Source organism: Heptranchias perlo, chromosome 8 (assembly GCF_035084215.1).
Source record: "Heptranchias perlo isolate sHepPer1 chromosome 8, sHepPer1.hap1, whole genome shotgun sequence".
In the NCBI taxonomy this organism is placed as follows: Eukaryota; Metazoa; Chordata; class Chondrichthyes; order Hexanchiformes; family Hexanchidae; genus Heptranchias; species Heptranchias perlo.
In genome coordinates, this window is record NC_090332.1 from 28,430,558 (window position 1) to 28,445,731 (window position 15,174).

A 15,174-nucleotide genomic window follows, 5' to 3' on the forward strand; every position below is an offset into this window, starting at 1 on the left:
AAAGAAAGGAAGCACAAAATATTTACATTTGTGAATTTCTACAAAGTTATTTTAACTGTTTAATGAACAAAATCTCAATCTACAGCAGCTGTAAGTACATAAAGCAGAACTACAGGAAAAGACAAAATGCCCTCTGCTTTCAAGTACCTTAAGATCCCTATGTACAATATGCTTCTGATGACAGTATTGTACCGATGACACAATCTGAAACACAAAAATCAAAGCAATTCAATAATATTTACAACACATTTATGCTGCATCATCATTCTGTTGAGGCTGTAGCAATATGCTATTTTAAATATAAAAATGAGTGACATGAGTCTGACTCAGTTCTTATCTCTTTACAATTAAGTTTTGTTGAACATTAGCAATAAATTTCATGTTTCAACTCCTGAATACATGCCAAAACTTAAAAAAATGTCCACTTGAGTTCATGGCGATTATTTTAGCAGTTGAATTTTTTTTTAAATTGCTCATTTTGCCACATGTGTAAGACATTGTTAGGTTTCAGATATTTCATTCCCATAGACAAAAACTACACATGTTTCTGTTTGCATATAAATTTGAAGAGGTACACAAAGTCCCATTAATAAAATTAGAGCACATTTATAATACTGGGAGTCTACCTGAACTTTAGTCAGAATTATTCTGATCAGTAATAGCTTCCTCAATAAAATTACAAAATATGCATCTACACAGAAAGAAAGACATTCATTTCATGTCCTCAAGTGTTCCAAAATATTTCACAGCCAATCAATTACTTTAATCTATTTTGGCTTCAGTGGATGAAGGTTGATAAGGAACACTACATTCCTCTGCTTTATGTCCCTCCCCTTCCACAGCTCTTCTTCAGAAAAGTGTCAGGAAATCTATTATGTCCACCTGAACAGGCAGACAAGGCCTCGGTTTAACGTCTTGCCTCAAAAGCGGCACCTCAAGCAATGCAGTACACTCCCACTATTGCACTGAAATGTCAGGCTAGATTATGTGCTCAAGTCCTCGAGTAGGGCTGAAACCTACAACTTTCTGAATAAGATTATAGTGCTACCAAAGAGCCAAGCTGACACATACTCAATTACAAATTTGTCGAATTTAGTTTGCTATTCTCTTTGGTGTTGTGTTATAATGTCAGCCATATTCCTTGCATTATCTGTTCGCTCATACCAAAAGAACAGTTCATACTAATCTAATGAAGTTATGACAATTCTGATTATAAGATTTGAGTAGATTCATAATTTTCAACACTTACCATTAAAATATAAACAAAGAAAGAGTCCATTCGGCCCACTGAGCCTGTACAAGATCCATATCAGAATAATCCATTCTAATCCCATTGTCCTGCTCTTTCCCCATACCTTTCAATCCTCTAAGAGTTTCATCCTTTCTTAAATATCATGATTGACTCAGCTTCAATAGCCACTTATAGTAATGCATTCAATATTCTAATAATCCTTTACATAAAACCTCTTCCTTTATGCTTCTAGTACTAAACCTAAATTTAGGTGCTATTACCAATTCAATGACCATTGGAAATTATCTTGCATTATTTAACTCTTAAACATCTGCAAATTTTAAATAATTCTGTTAGTTCCTTAATCTTTTTTGTTTCAGCGAACATACCGTGATTTTTCAAGTTTGTCATAACTACATGATCTCATCCTTGGCAGTGAATCTATGTTGCACCTTTCCCAATGCTTCAATATCCTTTCTATAACAGGGTGCCCAAAGCAGTACTCCAGTTGTTGCCTAATCAATGCCTTGTACAGATTCATCATTTTCTTTTGTATATAAATGCAAATTATTGTTGTTGTATTCATTGCCCTACATAAAACTCATCGGTAGCAAGGGTATGGAGTCTGTGGCGAGGGCTGAAGACTATGACTTCAGTCTTCCCAATGTTTAACTGGAGGAAGTTGATGCTCAAAGACTGGATATCAGACAAACAGTCGGACAACACAGTGGAGGGGGCAAGGGAGACAGACCTGGGTATCGTCATGTATGTGTGGAAGCTGAAGCTGACCCCATAGAATCATAGAAATTTATAGCACAGAAGGGGGCCATTCAGCCCATCATGACTGTGCTGGGATACCATGTCTGTGGATGATGTCTCCAAGGTGTAGCATGTAAACGAGTGGACCAAAGACAGATCCTTGGAGAATCCAGAGTATGATGTGGGGGTGGGAAGAGATGCTATTGGTGGAGATGTTGTGGCTACAATCGGGTAACTAAGAGTAGAACCAAGCAAGGATAATCACACTGAGCTAGACAATTGAAGAAAGGCATTGGAGGAGGATGGTGTGGTACACCATGTCGAAGGCTGTAGAGAGGAGGTAGAGAAGGGATAATGCATCACAGTCACAAAGGATGTCACAAGAACAACAAAACTTAAATCCTTAAGTAATCACGTTCAACTCACCTGTCTAAACTTTGCCCTTGCTTCTTTTTCTTTCATTCTTCCATGTGCAACTAGGTAATCAAAAACTTCTCCTGCATTGTAAGGAGGTAAAAAGGGCAAGAAAGAAGCATATTCACTAAATGTGCAGTCTAATATTACACTTCCTCTTAAACACGTCCACTTTTTGGAGCTCTTTTCAAATGAACTTTGAAAAGCTAAGTCTTTTGTTGTAAGTGTTGCCACAGTCCATATTTTCTGGACTCTATGCATACATTAATATAATGATCACAATTATAAAGGAAGCAAGGTCTCATTTCTGTACTTTAATAAAAAAAGTGTGAAAAAAACATAACTTATAAGCACACTGGAGCTACTGTATAAATGCAACAGCATGTACTGTATTAATGATGGTACCAAATCTACAGGCAAAGAAACAAAGCTGAGGAGTACAAGGTAACCAACACAAATCTACTTTCATAGATTAGAATCATACATGAATGATTCAGAAACAATAATGTTAACAGCATGTGCAGCACTTGGTTACTATGGCTATAAGCAATTTATAACAAATAGTGAAGCAGCACTTCAATAATATAATGCTACAGGTTAAACAATTAATTCCCCCAAAATAAAAAAATAAATCTAATGGAAAATGATAGTATAGTAAGAAACAATTTACAGGGCAAGGCTGAATGGGAGGAAAATTTTATTTTTTGTGAATTTGCATATATTTAAAAGGACAACCAATTTTGTGAAAAAGGCTGTTTTTTTCTAAAAGCCTTTTATTGGTTCGGTTACAACATCATCAGTGTCAACGAATTGTACAACTGCATTGCTATGAGTGATCATCAAGACCAAAATAATGCACAGTTCCTCCCACTCTTAAAAACAAAAAACATATTTGCCACTCATTTCATGAAGACAGCACCCCTTTAAGTAAACTACAGTTCATCATGCAGGATCCCTTGAATAAATTGGGAGTTTATCCTTATGCAACAATTAAAACTTGAAGGAGTTGATCCAATTCTATGTAAAGGACCAAGCTTCCCTGTTTGAACTGTGTGCCTTCCTGATCAATCACAAAGCTGAATGGATAGTGATTATGAAGAACTCTGTGATCCAGAGCTTCACAGATAGAGTAGAATCTGTCGACCTATTTTTAAGTGGGACAAAGCTGGAAAAACATAAACATAGTGACCAGTCTTATGTATCTAGTGTAACATTACTGCACTCCAATACTGTTTTCCAGCAGTATTTTTAGATGAAATTAGATGCACTAGAAGCTCTATTTAACATGATGCTACTCTACAATTTTCTGGGGCATAGTTTAAAAGGAGATTGCTGGAACAATGTAGAGAATTATAGATATAAAATTTATGGTAATCGGTAGGACTTAATAGGGACTTTTTCAAAAACTATATAAATTAACACTGGTTGATATAAGTATGTATCATTTTAAGATAAGTGGCATAAATCAGTTTGTCATTTTTTATTTATCATGTGCTGTGGATTACGATTCTAAATAAATAACACCACTTTCAACTTTTGGCTCAACAGAAAATGCGTGTGTTCAAAAAGGTATCCCAAACACAACTAAACATTAAAAGGAGCTAACCTGCACAGGGAACATGGTCAGTGGTTAAAAAGTAATATACTAATGTTGACATTTTTCATTTGCTTTTCAAAATACAATAGAAAAAGAAGCTGTTTAACTACCAATTTGCCAAGCTCGTCATTTTACAACAACTTTAACACAGAGCGGCAACTGCTGGTTCGCATCCTTCTAAAGGATTGCCTATTTTCCCTGGTGGCAAACTGTACACTTGACTGCCCTAAAACAGCTGTCTTTGTACCAGGCTATACAGGAACATGGAACTGACAGGAAGGGGAGGGGATAGAATGTTACAAACTTCATTTTTTAAAAAAGGAAAATGGCTGGATAAGACAAGCCAAAATGTTGAAAAAACAACATTTTTGCATTTTTAAAAAAAGTATCAAACAGGGCAACTCCTTTGAGAGAGGTCAAGGCTACAACTGTCAGCACTTTAGTTATTTCAGTGACTTTTTCCAATAGAAACCACATACAGTGCATCAGTAATAAGTAATCGTCAGAGCCTTAACTTACCTCCACTTGCATACTCCATAATTAAATACAGTGTCTTTTCAGTTTCAATTACTTCAAATAACTTAACTAGAAGAGAAAAGGGGAAAAGTTTTCTTATAAATAATAAATATTATTGAAAATAATAATCAATGAAATAGTAAAGACAGTGGGGGAAAATTACTCTAGTTACTGTTTGCAGCAACATCATAATTCATTCAAAAAGAACGAGTTTATAATATCACTACACAAAGCAATCAGGACAATTTTCTCCTATATATCACACACACTCATAAAATTAAACTTTTCATATTCAAGTTGTTATTCCAATCAGGAGATTAATCCTCTAAGAGTGTGAACTGCTGTTCAGAGTCTTGTTTGAAATTTCCACCACATCCCCTGTTTTATAGTTGAATTTCACAATGTCCTTACACTTCATTGCACCACACATCATTCCTCCAATAAGATGATGAGACGGCTGTCCGCTCTTCAGGACTCTGTCAGTGTCATTCTGACCCAGCATTTATTACAAATAAAATTTCAGTGGGCTGGGATGTCACAATAGATTTCATTCTTGAAACTAAATATGCTTCATTATTTACCTGTTAGTCCATGAGATCAGATTTATCTTGCATAATACAGATTTATACAATGTACCAGTTGTATACCAATGTTTTGTACCTCCAGAATTTATTTTAAAAACTGTTCATACAAAAGATATTAAATATTATTTTGATACCATCCAATTTCAGGTAACTTTTCTTAAATAGGTACCTTCCCCTCATTTTCTCTCCTCTCCTAAAGGTGCCGATTCTGTGGACAGACCTGAGGCTATAATTCCACAGGTGCCAGCAGTCCTCGAGTACCTTGCCAATTGGCTCCTCTTTATTTATGAGGCTAATGAATGCGGCAAGCTAGTTGATCACGGGGGCTATCACAATTGAGCCTGATCCTGTCCCCATTTACACTTGCACATTTTCCTTTAAACACATAAAATTACTTCAAATTGACCTTCAAAAAAAATTGTTCATCAATGTCACGTTACTTCACATGACATCACATGTACAGCCATTTACTAAACCTCCAATGGTATGTCCATCCAAAACTAGGTGGTGAGCTGGCAAGAGAAGGTAATGACTGGGCAATGCTACTCATATGTACTCATATGAACACTTTAGCAGTCAAGGACATTCAGCCACCGATCTTCGGGTAAGCGTTCTCCAAGGCGGCCTTCGAGACACACGACAACGCAAAATCGTCGAGCAGAAGTTGATAGCCAAGTTCCGCACCCATGAGGACGGCCTCAACCGGGATCTTGGGTTCATGTCACGCTACACGTAACCCCACCAGCAAAAAGGGGGAAAAAATTTATATGTTTTTTAAAATTCTCTCTCTCTCTCTGCCATTTTGAGTTTCTTTCTGCCTGCCTGTGTAAAAGACACAATGTATATCGAGTGTACTGGGACGTGCTGTTCTCCGTGACTGGCCTGTTTGAATAACAACGACACCTTTTGATTGGTGTGATGCTGTCCCAACATCGTATAAGATATGCGATTTGAGAACCTTTTCATTCAATCATCTGACGAAGGAGATAATCTCCGAAAGCTTGTGATTTTAAAATAAATTTGTTGGACTATAACCTGGTGTTGTAAGATTCCTTACATTTGTCCACCCCAGTCCATCACCGGCATCTCCACATCATGACTCATATGTAGTTTCAGTTTCTTGTGCCTTCTTGAAGTTTTACAATGCCTTTACACTCACCTGCTATTTCTTCAGTGGCAAATGTCACTGTGTGTACAGCTAAACAAGTTCTTTCAAATCATGCCTTGGAGGAAGCCAGTCACTCATATGACTACCCCCGGGCACTTCCAGATCAACAGCTGCTGTCACATCATCACAAACTATGCCCTGGCATCTTACCTATGCAAGCACCAGCACAGAGACACCCATTCGAGATAAATTAGTTAGACAGGTGGAAGGGTTGTCACCAGGTGAGTTGCTGAGCACCAGTGAGAAATAGGAGTTGGGAGTGGAAGAGAGGGAGAAGCTGTTCCGCCATGGATGAGGGGAGAAACGACTGTCCTTGGCTGAGGAGTCAAGGGACCAGTTCCGAGGTCTAGTCTTCAAAACAGCAATGATTCGGGAGCATTCATTTTGCGTGGAGAAGGTGAAGACAGCTTCCAAGCATATGGGTGAGATGATGGATAAGTGAGACGTGACCACTATCTGCATCCGCAACACACTGAGGGAAAGTTCCCCACGACCTACAGAACACCCTGGAGACTGTGACAGTCCAAGAATTGCTGTAGCAACAAGATGCCAGGGAGAGATTTGAAGGAACTGGTGGTTTACAGAGTGGCAGTTACCATGTTTCAATAGATGCATCAAGTAGAATACTGTCACAGGGCTTCAAAGACCTCATTGCGATTAGGTCTGTGGTGACAACAATGAACAACCTCTGAGCCTATGCCCAAAACCAGTGGGCGTCAAGGAGTCGGTGCAGATGCCTGAATCTCCGGAGAGTGGCAGTCAGCCTGCTTCCTTAAGGCTCCTTTCAAAGTCTCCACGTGAGGGAGCTTCATACATTGGTCCAGCAACCCTCGATACTGCAAGCGCCAGACTGCCGGTAGCTGATTCCTCTGGGTCAGCAGCTGCCCGAGATGAGTCACCAAGGCTCCAGTGTAAATATCGGCTGTTAATTTTTTGGGAGTTGGATGCTGGCAAGGAAAATGTTGATTTCTTTCTAATGAAGGACTTGGCAACAGTCTTAGAAAGTGAAGGACTTTGCAAGAGGGAGTTTGGGAGGAGAATAGGCAGGTGTAGTAACTTTATTTGGTGAGTCAACCTTAATTTAACGAAAGTTATGGGCTCTCATTTGTGCTCTCCTGTTCCACTTCCTCTTTCTGCAGCCTCATGCTGAGAGACCTCCTTAGTCTGTAGACTCTGGTGACTGAGTGTCGATTTGTAGGGAAGTGATTATAGAAAAAATTGGAAAATCTTGCTGCATTGGACTGGTAGGATAGGAATTTTGTAAATTTCAGGTTATAGTCAATATCATATTTTAATTGTCCATGCTTGTGCACTTGTGTTAAACTCAGGACTTTCCACATAGCACACTCCATTTATGCAAATGAAAAAGCATCTCAAACATTTTAATGTGTTAAAGATGAAAACTCTGGATAAGAAAATTGTTTAACGAAGCTTATTTATTCTGCTCTATTTCCTTCACACACATCGTGGATTACAGTGGATGGTGGATTGCAGTGGATAGGATTACAATGGATAGTGAAGAAAGTCCAGTCCAAAAATTTACACAGACACAATTTAAGGTTACAAAAAAAATCCTAGGAAAATGCATGCAAGATAAGAAAATACATAGAGTGTCCTCATTAGCAAACACAAATTGTGCAGCCCATAGCCCATTACCATTCATGGCATCACTGGGGGAGGATTCTACACAAAGAAAACTCTGCTACATAGGATAACAACAAAGAATTTAAAAACAATATATCCTCTGCAGGCAAATTTAAATTTAATTTTTGGCCTTAAAAAGCACCGGGCACTAAGGGAAACCAAACAAATACAATCTTTGAGAGGCTTCCCTGGAGCATTCTTTAAACTAAGAGGAATGGAATCAGATACATAAAGATGGCAGGTTTTCCTGGGGAGAGCATCTAGGTTACATTTTGCTGGGATAATTAGGAAAATAACATCTTTACTGCATTGCTGGAAGCTAAGCAAATCTATACAGGAAGCTTACATAGATGGTGGTCCATCAGTGGGGTTGGGACAAGGATCTGGCATTCCCAAATCTGCAGTTAAATTTAGTGGCCTAATAATTACATTTCATGTTCTATTGCTTCCCCCAGATATAGTTGAACCCCTTGCCTAGCTATTGAATGAAGATTGTTGAGCCAGTCAGTATACCTCAACACTCTGCTATATCTGAAGATTCCCTCTTAACATGTGGACTATCCCATTTTAGCTGCTGTTTTTTGCGTCTTCCACTGAAAGTGCAAGGTTGTAGACTGTGTAGCATCAAGTTGCTCTGCTTTTGATGGGTTCCTGCCTGGCAGATTAAAAGAACTCTTTGTAACTAAATAGTTCACTTATTTCTGCCTGTGATATGAAGGGTGAAGACTACAAAAATCCCAGACTTTAAATATAAAGACTACCTAGGAATATTTTCTAAATTTTACTCTCAATTAAATATACATTTAGTAAAGGAGCTATGGAAATGTCTAGTATATATTCATAAAGATTAGTTCCATAATGTGTTTTGGGACAGAAAGGTTTAACCTTAATGAAATGAGTTTACTACTGTATGTTAGTTTTCCAATAAAATCATTTTTATAAATCAAATTGAATCAACTGCACAAAATATATATTTTTTAAAATGGGAGTTCATTTCTTACAAATTTAAGTCTTAGTGGTGCCTGCCTTAATTTTTTTTGAAATAACAGTTGTGTAAAAAAGCAAGACACAAGAAAGCAGAGTGTTGATAGTGAGAAAAATCAGAAAAACATAAACTAATTAAGGATTTAGCTTTTGAAACTCATGTCAGCGAAACAAAGTACAGCAGTTCCAACTAGCTAATTATATAAAAGAAAGATACATCACATTACAAAGATTTGTCATCTTAATTTTCCCAAAACCAAACATTACACAAAACTAAGTATGCAAATGATAATGATAGGGCCTAATTGGATGTGGATTGTCCTCAGTGAGGCATTTCAGATGAGCCATTCTGGCTTATCTGAAATAAGTTATGCTTTGATGCAATTTTGTGTTTATTGTGATTATAGCACTTACTTGGATAGAGCTACCAACACTTGCATCAAACTGGTTGTGAAGAAGAAAGTGGCATGATACTGACCAGGAAGATCTAAAGTTCAATTACTGGTCTGTGCTGAGTTAGCCGATTTCAGGTGGGGTGTCGGTAACAGTACTACAATTGGCCTCAGCACCCCTGGGCTAAGGTGGGGTTAACAAGGACAAAATTCAGCCATTCCTGGGGGGTGATTTTAAACCCCAAGAACGGGTGAGTTGGGGGTGGGTGGGAGTTGAAAATAGTTGTTTTTTTGGGTCGCGACCGCAAAATTTTTGGACTTTGCATTCCCAGTGGGAAGCCTGTACTTTTGCACGCCGACGTTAAACCCGGAAATAAAGTCGCGACCCAAAAACCAGCTGTTTTCAACTCCCTCCCGTCCCAAACCCACCCGTTCTTGGGGTTTAAAATTACCCCCCTGATCACTATTCAGGGACACCAGTGGAAAAGATGCATTTTAGATTTCAGCTAAGGACAAAATGCCTTAGCTGTATTGCCCCCCACTCAAGTCAAATATGATACGGACACTCACTACCCAGGCTCACAAATGAATTGCCACTGACAATAGAGCAGTATCCCAGCATGAGGCACTGGCCTCAGGAGAGGTAAACATCAGAAAGAGAATAAAAATTTTGAAAAGCAAAACAAAAATTAAGTGTAGCATAGACAGTAACTGTTTCAAATGTTTGACACTTTTTACACAATTGTCAACAGAAAGTTGCAAAGAAAAGATAAACAGGACATGCTCGTGAAAGAGTAGAATACACTTTAAAGTAATGACTATTTAAAGTTAATAATCTGTATTTAACACATTTTAATAAGGTTAAAAATAATCTTACCTATATTGGGATGATTCAAAATCTTCATAATTCTTACTTCTCGAAAGAGCTATTAAAATTTTTAAAAAGTTGGTGTTAGAAGTGTACATTTTTTTTTAAAAACCAGCACACTGGTCTTCATTTCAGCAGATAAACTGCTAAAAATCATCATGAAGCCAGCCATACAGCAGAGTACAGTGCAAGGGCTACCGATACTTGATCTTTTACAGAAGACTGGGATCACTGTTGAAAACAAAGAGTGCTGAACAGGGTGATCCAGTGTATTAATACATGGCTATTTCACCTCTACGACCTTGGTTAGAATCCAGCCCAAGGGAGGAAAGTTTCCTCATTCTGCTGGCCGTAAGGGTACTTACAAATGCTACTTTCACATTGAAGTGCATCAGTTTCAATTGTGCATCAATGCAAAAGCTGTATTATAACTGGCAGTCAAGAGACAATGTGACTCCGTGTGCACTGAAGCCATCTCAAATAGGTTGCCATAACTTATATCCTTTGCTCTGTAGCATAACTTAACAAATTGCATTGCGCTACCCGGGAACTTTATATAACTTATTTTTTGTTAGGAAAGAAATGTTATTCCTGCCTGCTCTCTCCTAACATTACAAACTGGTTGGGGGTGGAGTGGACAAACTGGTTCTTCGCTGCTGAACACAGTACAACATGCAACCAGTAAAATAACAGGGGCATGTCAGCTGGATGTCAATCTCCAGTTTCTGGTCTCAGACTAGTACCTATAGCGTGATGGTAGCCTAAGTGAATTGAGCTAGAGCAGTCTCAATTTAGTTCCTGGTTATTGTAGGGCCATAGGACAACTCTACTCATAATTTAGTATTAACCTTTTAATCTCTCTCGGAGAAAGACTTTTACTTATATAGTGCCTTACCGTGTCTCTCAGAAATGTCCCAAAGCATTCCCCACACAATGAATTACTTTGAAGTGCAGTGATTGTTTGGTAAACCAACACAGCAACCAAATTACACACAGAAAGATTTCACAAACAACAACGAAATGATGGCCAATTAGTTTGTTTTAGGGTGGTGGTCATAAAGGTTGGTTAAGACCCCAAGAAAACTCCCTGCTCTTTATCCTTAATACAGACTCGAACAGATAGATGGGTCCTCAGTTCAATGTCTCATATGAAGGACTTAATCTTGGACAAAGCAAGCTCGCTCGGTATTGGAGTATTAGATTATGTGTTCAAGTTCTGAGTGGGGCTTTAACCTATGACTTTCTGATTCAAAAGTTGAGTGTGCCATCAACTTGTGAAGCTGAGCCAGTGTAGAGGGAGCTTTGTTTTTTTTTCCCAGTCTAAGATATACTTGAACTCAGTGACACTGTGAGCCTAAAATGAGAAAATTCCATTCCCCAGCAGTAACATCTCTCACCTAAATAAGCAGAAAAAATATTTAAAATAATTTCTAATGCGGCTTACTCCTTTCATTGAACAATTTCAATTCTGCAGAAGCTCATAGCACAGTTTTAAGATCTCAGCTTTGTTTCCACTTTGAAAAGTGATGACTAAAAAAATAATTTCATGAAATTATTACAAAGTTCAGAACAGGGCTGCCCAGAAAACACAACATTTTTGAGTTAGAAAAATGAATAGCATAATATAGCAGTATTAAGAAGAATCTGGGTTAATGCCACCCTGGACACACTTTACAAATCCTGAAGTACAGATTTGTGCCAGTGAAGGGATTATTGTCCTATACCAGATAGCTTTAGTTAAGGATAGACTTTATGGGCTTGATATTAGGAGGGAGGTGAGTTGGCAGTTGGCAGCGGGGGGGGGGGGGGGGGCAACCGGGTGCGTGGGTAACGCGCCCAGTGAATTCAGGGTGCGCCGCACGCAATTGCAGCCTAATTGAAGGCACTTATCATGGCTTCAGGGGTTTTCCGTTCCAGACCTGTGCAGCGGGCGCACTGCGCACCCACATCACAGGCTGTCAGCAGGAGCAGCCCTATTTAAAGGGGCAGTCCTCCAATGTTCCTCCTGCAGCAAAGAACCAATTTCAGGCCAGAGGGAAGGCTGCTCCAAGGTTCTCTGACTCCTCACTCCAGGTACTGCTCGATGGGTTGAGGAGGAGGGAAATTTTTTTTTCCATCGGATGGGAGGAGGTGTCCTCCCTCCGCCACCAAGAAGACATGATTTTAGATTTGAGGTTAGGACCAGATCAGCCATGATCTGATTGAATGGCGGAGCAGGCTCGAGGGGCCGATTGGCCTACTCCTACTCCTATTTCTTATGTTCTTATGTTCTTAAGGCCTGGCTGGAGGTGGTCAAGGAGGTCACCAGCAGCGGCAATGTGTCCAGAAACTGGGTCCAGTGCAGGAAGAGATTTAATGACCTAACCAGGTCAGCCAAAGTGAGTATACTTAGGCATTCTCCCATATTCAGTCTTCCACATCACCTCCACCACCACACAACTCCTTCTGCACTGCCACCACAACGCTCTCGCATCACTTCTCACATCCAGTCAACCATCATCCTCACCTTGCCTGCACTTACTCACCGCCCCAGTTCCCATTCGAACACTACCATGCAACCCAATCCTCATACAATCTCATGGCTATGTCTCACACGCACCCTCCCATGCATCTCCCTCACACTCACCCCCACCCACACCAATGCATGCAGCGGGTCACCATGCAACCATCACTCAATCTCGCCTCTGTGTTTTGCCTTGATAGGAGAAGAGATGCCAGAATGCCCGGGAGAGGTCAAGGACCAGAGGGGGCCCGCCACACCAGGTGGTCTTAACAGAGGCGGAGCAGTAGGCACTCGAAATAAGCCGGATGCTGGAGTGCCTGTCCGTGGCGGACGCCGAGCCTGGGAGTGTAGAAGCGGCTGGTGACAGAAATCTAACACTCAGCACTCATGATAGTGAATGGATCTTAGCATCACTTGGCATCTGCAGCACCTCAACATCTGTCCACATGCTTAATATTGCTTTCGGTTCTCTTGCAGGGCCATCTGCGAGCGCCATGACAGCGGAGGGCGATTCCTCAGAGGACCTGCTGGCCTCTAAGGGTGCATCGTCACATCTGAGCCAGCCATCTACCAGCGCAGATACACAGACCTCGGTGGGTCCCCGTCCTCACTTAGTTGGGCTTGCACAGTGAGTCACCACGCACGTGAGCACGAGCAGACCCTGGTGGCAGGGCCAGCCGTGGAGAGTCTGCGTCGGTGGGAGCATTCTTCTCCAAGCTCTGCTCAGCTGGACCCAGATGCTGAACCCTAGGGGCCAGCCGTGAAAAGGAGAGCCATCGAGGGCCAGCTGCACATTGCCGAGATACTGGAACAGTTGCCACGCGCACTCTCCACAATATCGCAGAGGATGGAGGAGTCCAACTCCTGCATGAGTGGAACACTGTCACAGGGATGTGAAGGCATCTCAGATAGTGTCGCGGGTAGGTGCGGGAATGTCTGCGATGGAGGAAAGGCTAGCCTCTATCGAGCTTCAAGCACAGCTCAATGAGTCCATTCAGGCCCTGACAACGGCTGTTCGGATTCAGGGTGAGCAACATTCTGCCGCCTTAGACAGGCTGACAGATACCTTACAACTGGCCTTCCAAGGCTTCACACAAGTCCTCCAAACTGTCGTCCAGAAGGGTTGAAGGAGTGATGTGGGCCTGGGCCAGGAGGGGGATGATGGTGAAAGGGGACATGGAAGTGGGGACACCACTCAAAGTGCTCCCATGTCTCACCCATTGCCCCCATCTCAACCAGTACCTGCAATGCTGCCCCCTCTTCAGGTGGCCGAGTCTGCCCCTGCACAGGTGCAGGTGGAGCAGTCTTTGGAGGGGCCCTCACGGGCACCGAAACCCAGAGGGCGTCCGCCCGAAGCATCTCATCGGTCAGGGCATGGACAAGAGCAACCTGCCACTACCTCTGCTGAAGCCACAGGGTAGCAACACGTAGGGGTTCTCGTAAACGTAAGGCTAAGGTTTTGTGAGCACAAAGGGGATGCACAAGTGTGTAGGACAAAATGTCACGTTTTTGATTTACTTTTGTTTGTTTTGCAAAAAATCATAAAAAATTGTTATCACTACTACTGCCACGTCTTTGCAAATCTTGTCTGGTTTGTGCAATAATGCCCTTTCATGAGGATTACCATGAAGACCCACAACTGATGCCACCCATTGTTTCACTGCAGAGTGGGTGTAGGTGTATTTGCAGGGCTCTTTTGTGCAGACGACAGAGATGCCGGCGATGTCCCCAGTGGCACACTGAAAGGATGCGGAGAAGTTGTTGAGGGCAGTGGTGATTTTGACAGCGACAGGTAAGAAGATGGTGCTCGGGCCAGTCGGGAGCAGCTCGGCATCAAGGAGGCTGCAGATGTCCATGACTACATGTTGAGTGACTCTGAACCTCTGTGTGCTCTGCTGCTCAGAGAGGTCCAGGAAGCTGAGCCTCTGCCTGTGGCGAGGGTAGTGCATTCTGCAATGCATCTCTCTCTGCGGTTGCCCTCCCTCCTGCTGTGCAGGTGGATGTGTCACAGCGCTGTGTTGTGGAGCTCCACATGTCAGAGGTGGACGGCATGGCCGGCGAGGCTGTTCGTCCTCCGAGGAAGTCATGACTGCAGCTACGGCGGCCCCCATCCGGAAGATGTACATTTGAGGGGGTCCACAAGGTAGGTAAATGTGTCTGCACACCGGCGTTGAGGTTGCAAGTTGGTGAATTTGATTGTCAGGAGGAGGGTGGTGGAGGCCAAACTTTGTCCAAAGTGACAGAGTGGCCTCCTGCAATGAGTGAGGGTCTCCCCCCACCACCTGTCAAATGGACCTTTGCAGCTGCCACAGGCTGATGGCTGCAACACGTCCATTTCAACTGGGAATGAGAAGTTGAAACACTCAGTTTAAATGAAAATCCCACCCCTCCTAAAATATCCAACAAATCATGTCTGCTAATGACCTGAAGTATCAAAATAATTGCCTTACGTGGGATCCCGCCGGCTTCAATTGCTTTAACCCGTCCCGGGAATCCCCAATTTTTGGAGCTCCC

The 15,174-nt window shown here is 41.6% G+C and overlaps 1 protein-coding gene across 6 annotated transcripts in view; it reads right to left on the reverse strand.

Annotated features, from left to right (window-relative positions):
- The window catches only part of mark1 (MAP/microtubule affinity-regulating kinase 1), a 164,665-nt gene that overhangs the window by 39,930 nt on the left and 109,561 nt on the right, over nt 1-15,174 (reverse strand). For all 6 annotated transcript variants that reach the window (XM_067988870.1, XM_067988869.1, XM_067988867.1 and 3 more), the window contains exons 4-7: nt 10,167-10,215; nt 4,521-4,586; nt 2,417-2,487; nt 148-204 (exon numbers count right to left, since the gene is read on the reverse strand). In XM_067988870.1, the coding sequence (XP_067844971.1) occupies nt 148-204; nt 2,417-2,487; nt 4,521-4,586; nt 10,167-10,215 (243 nt within the window). The remainder of the gene's footprint in view (nt 1-147; nt 205-2,416; nt 2,488-4,520; nt 4,587-10,166; nt 10,216-15,174) is intronic.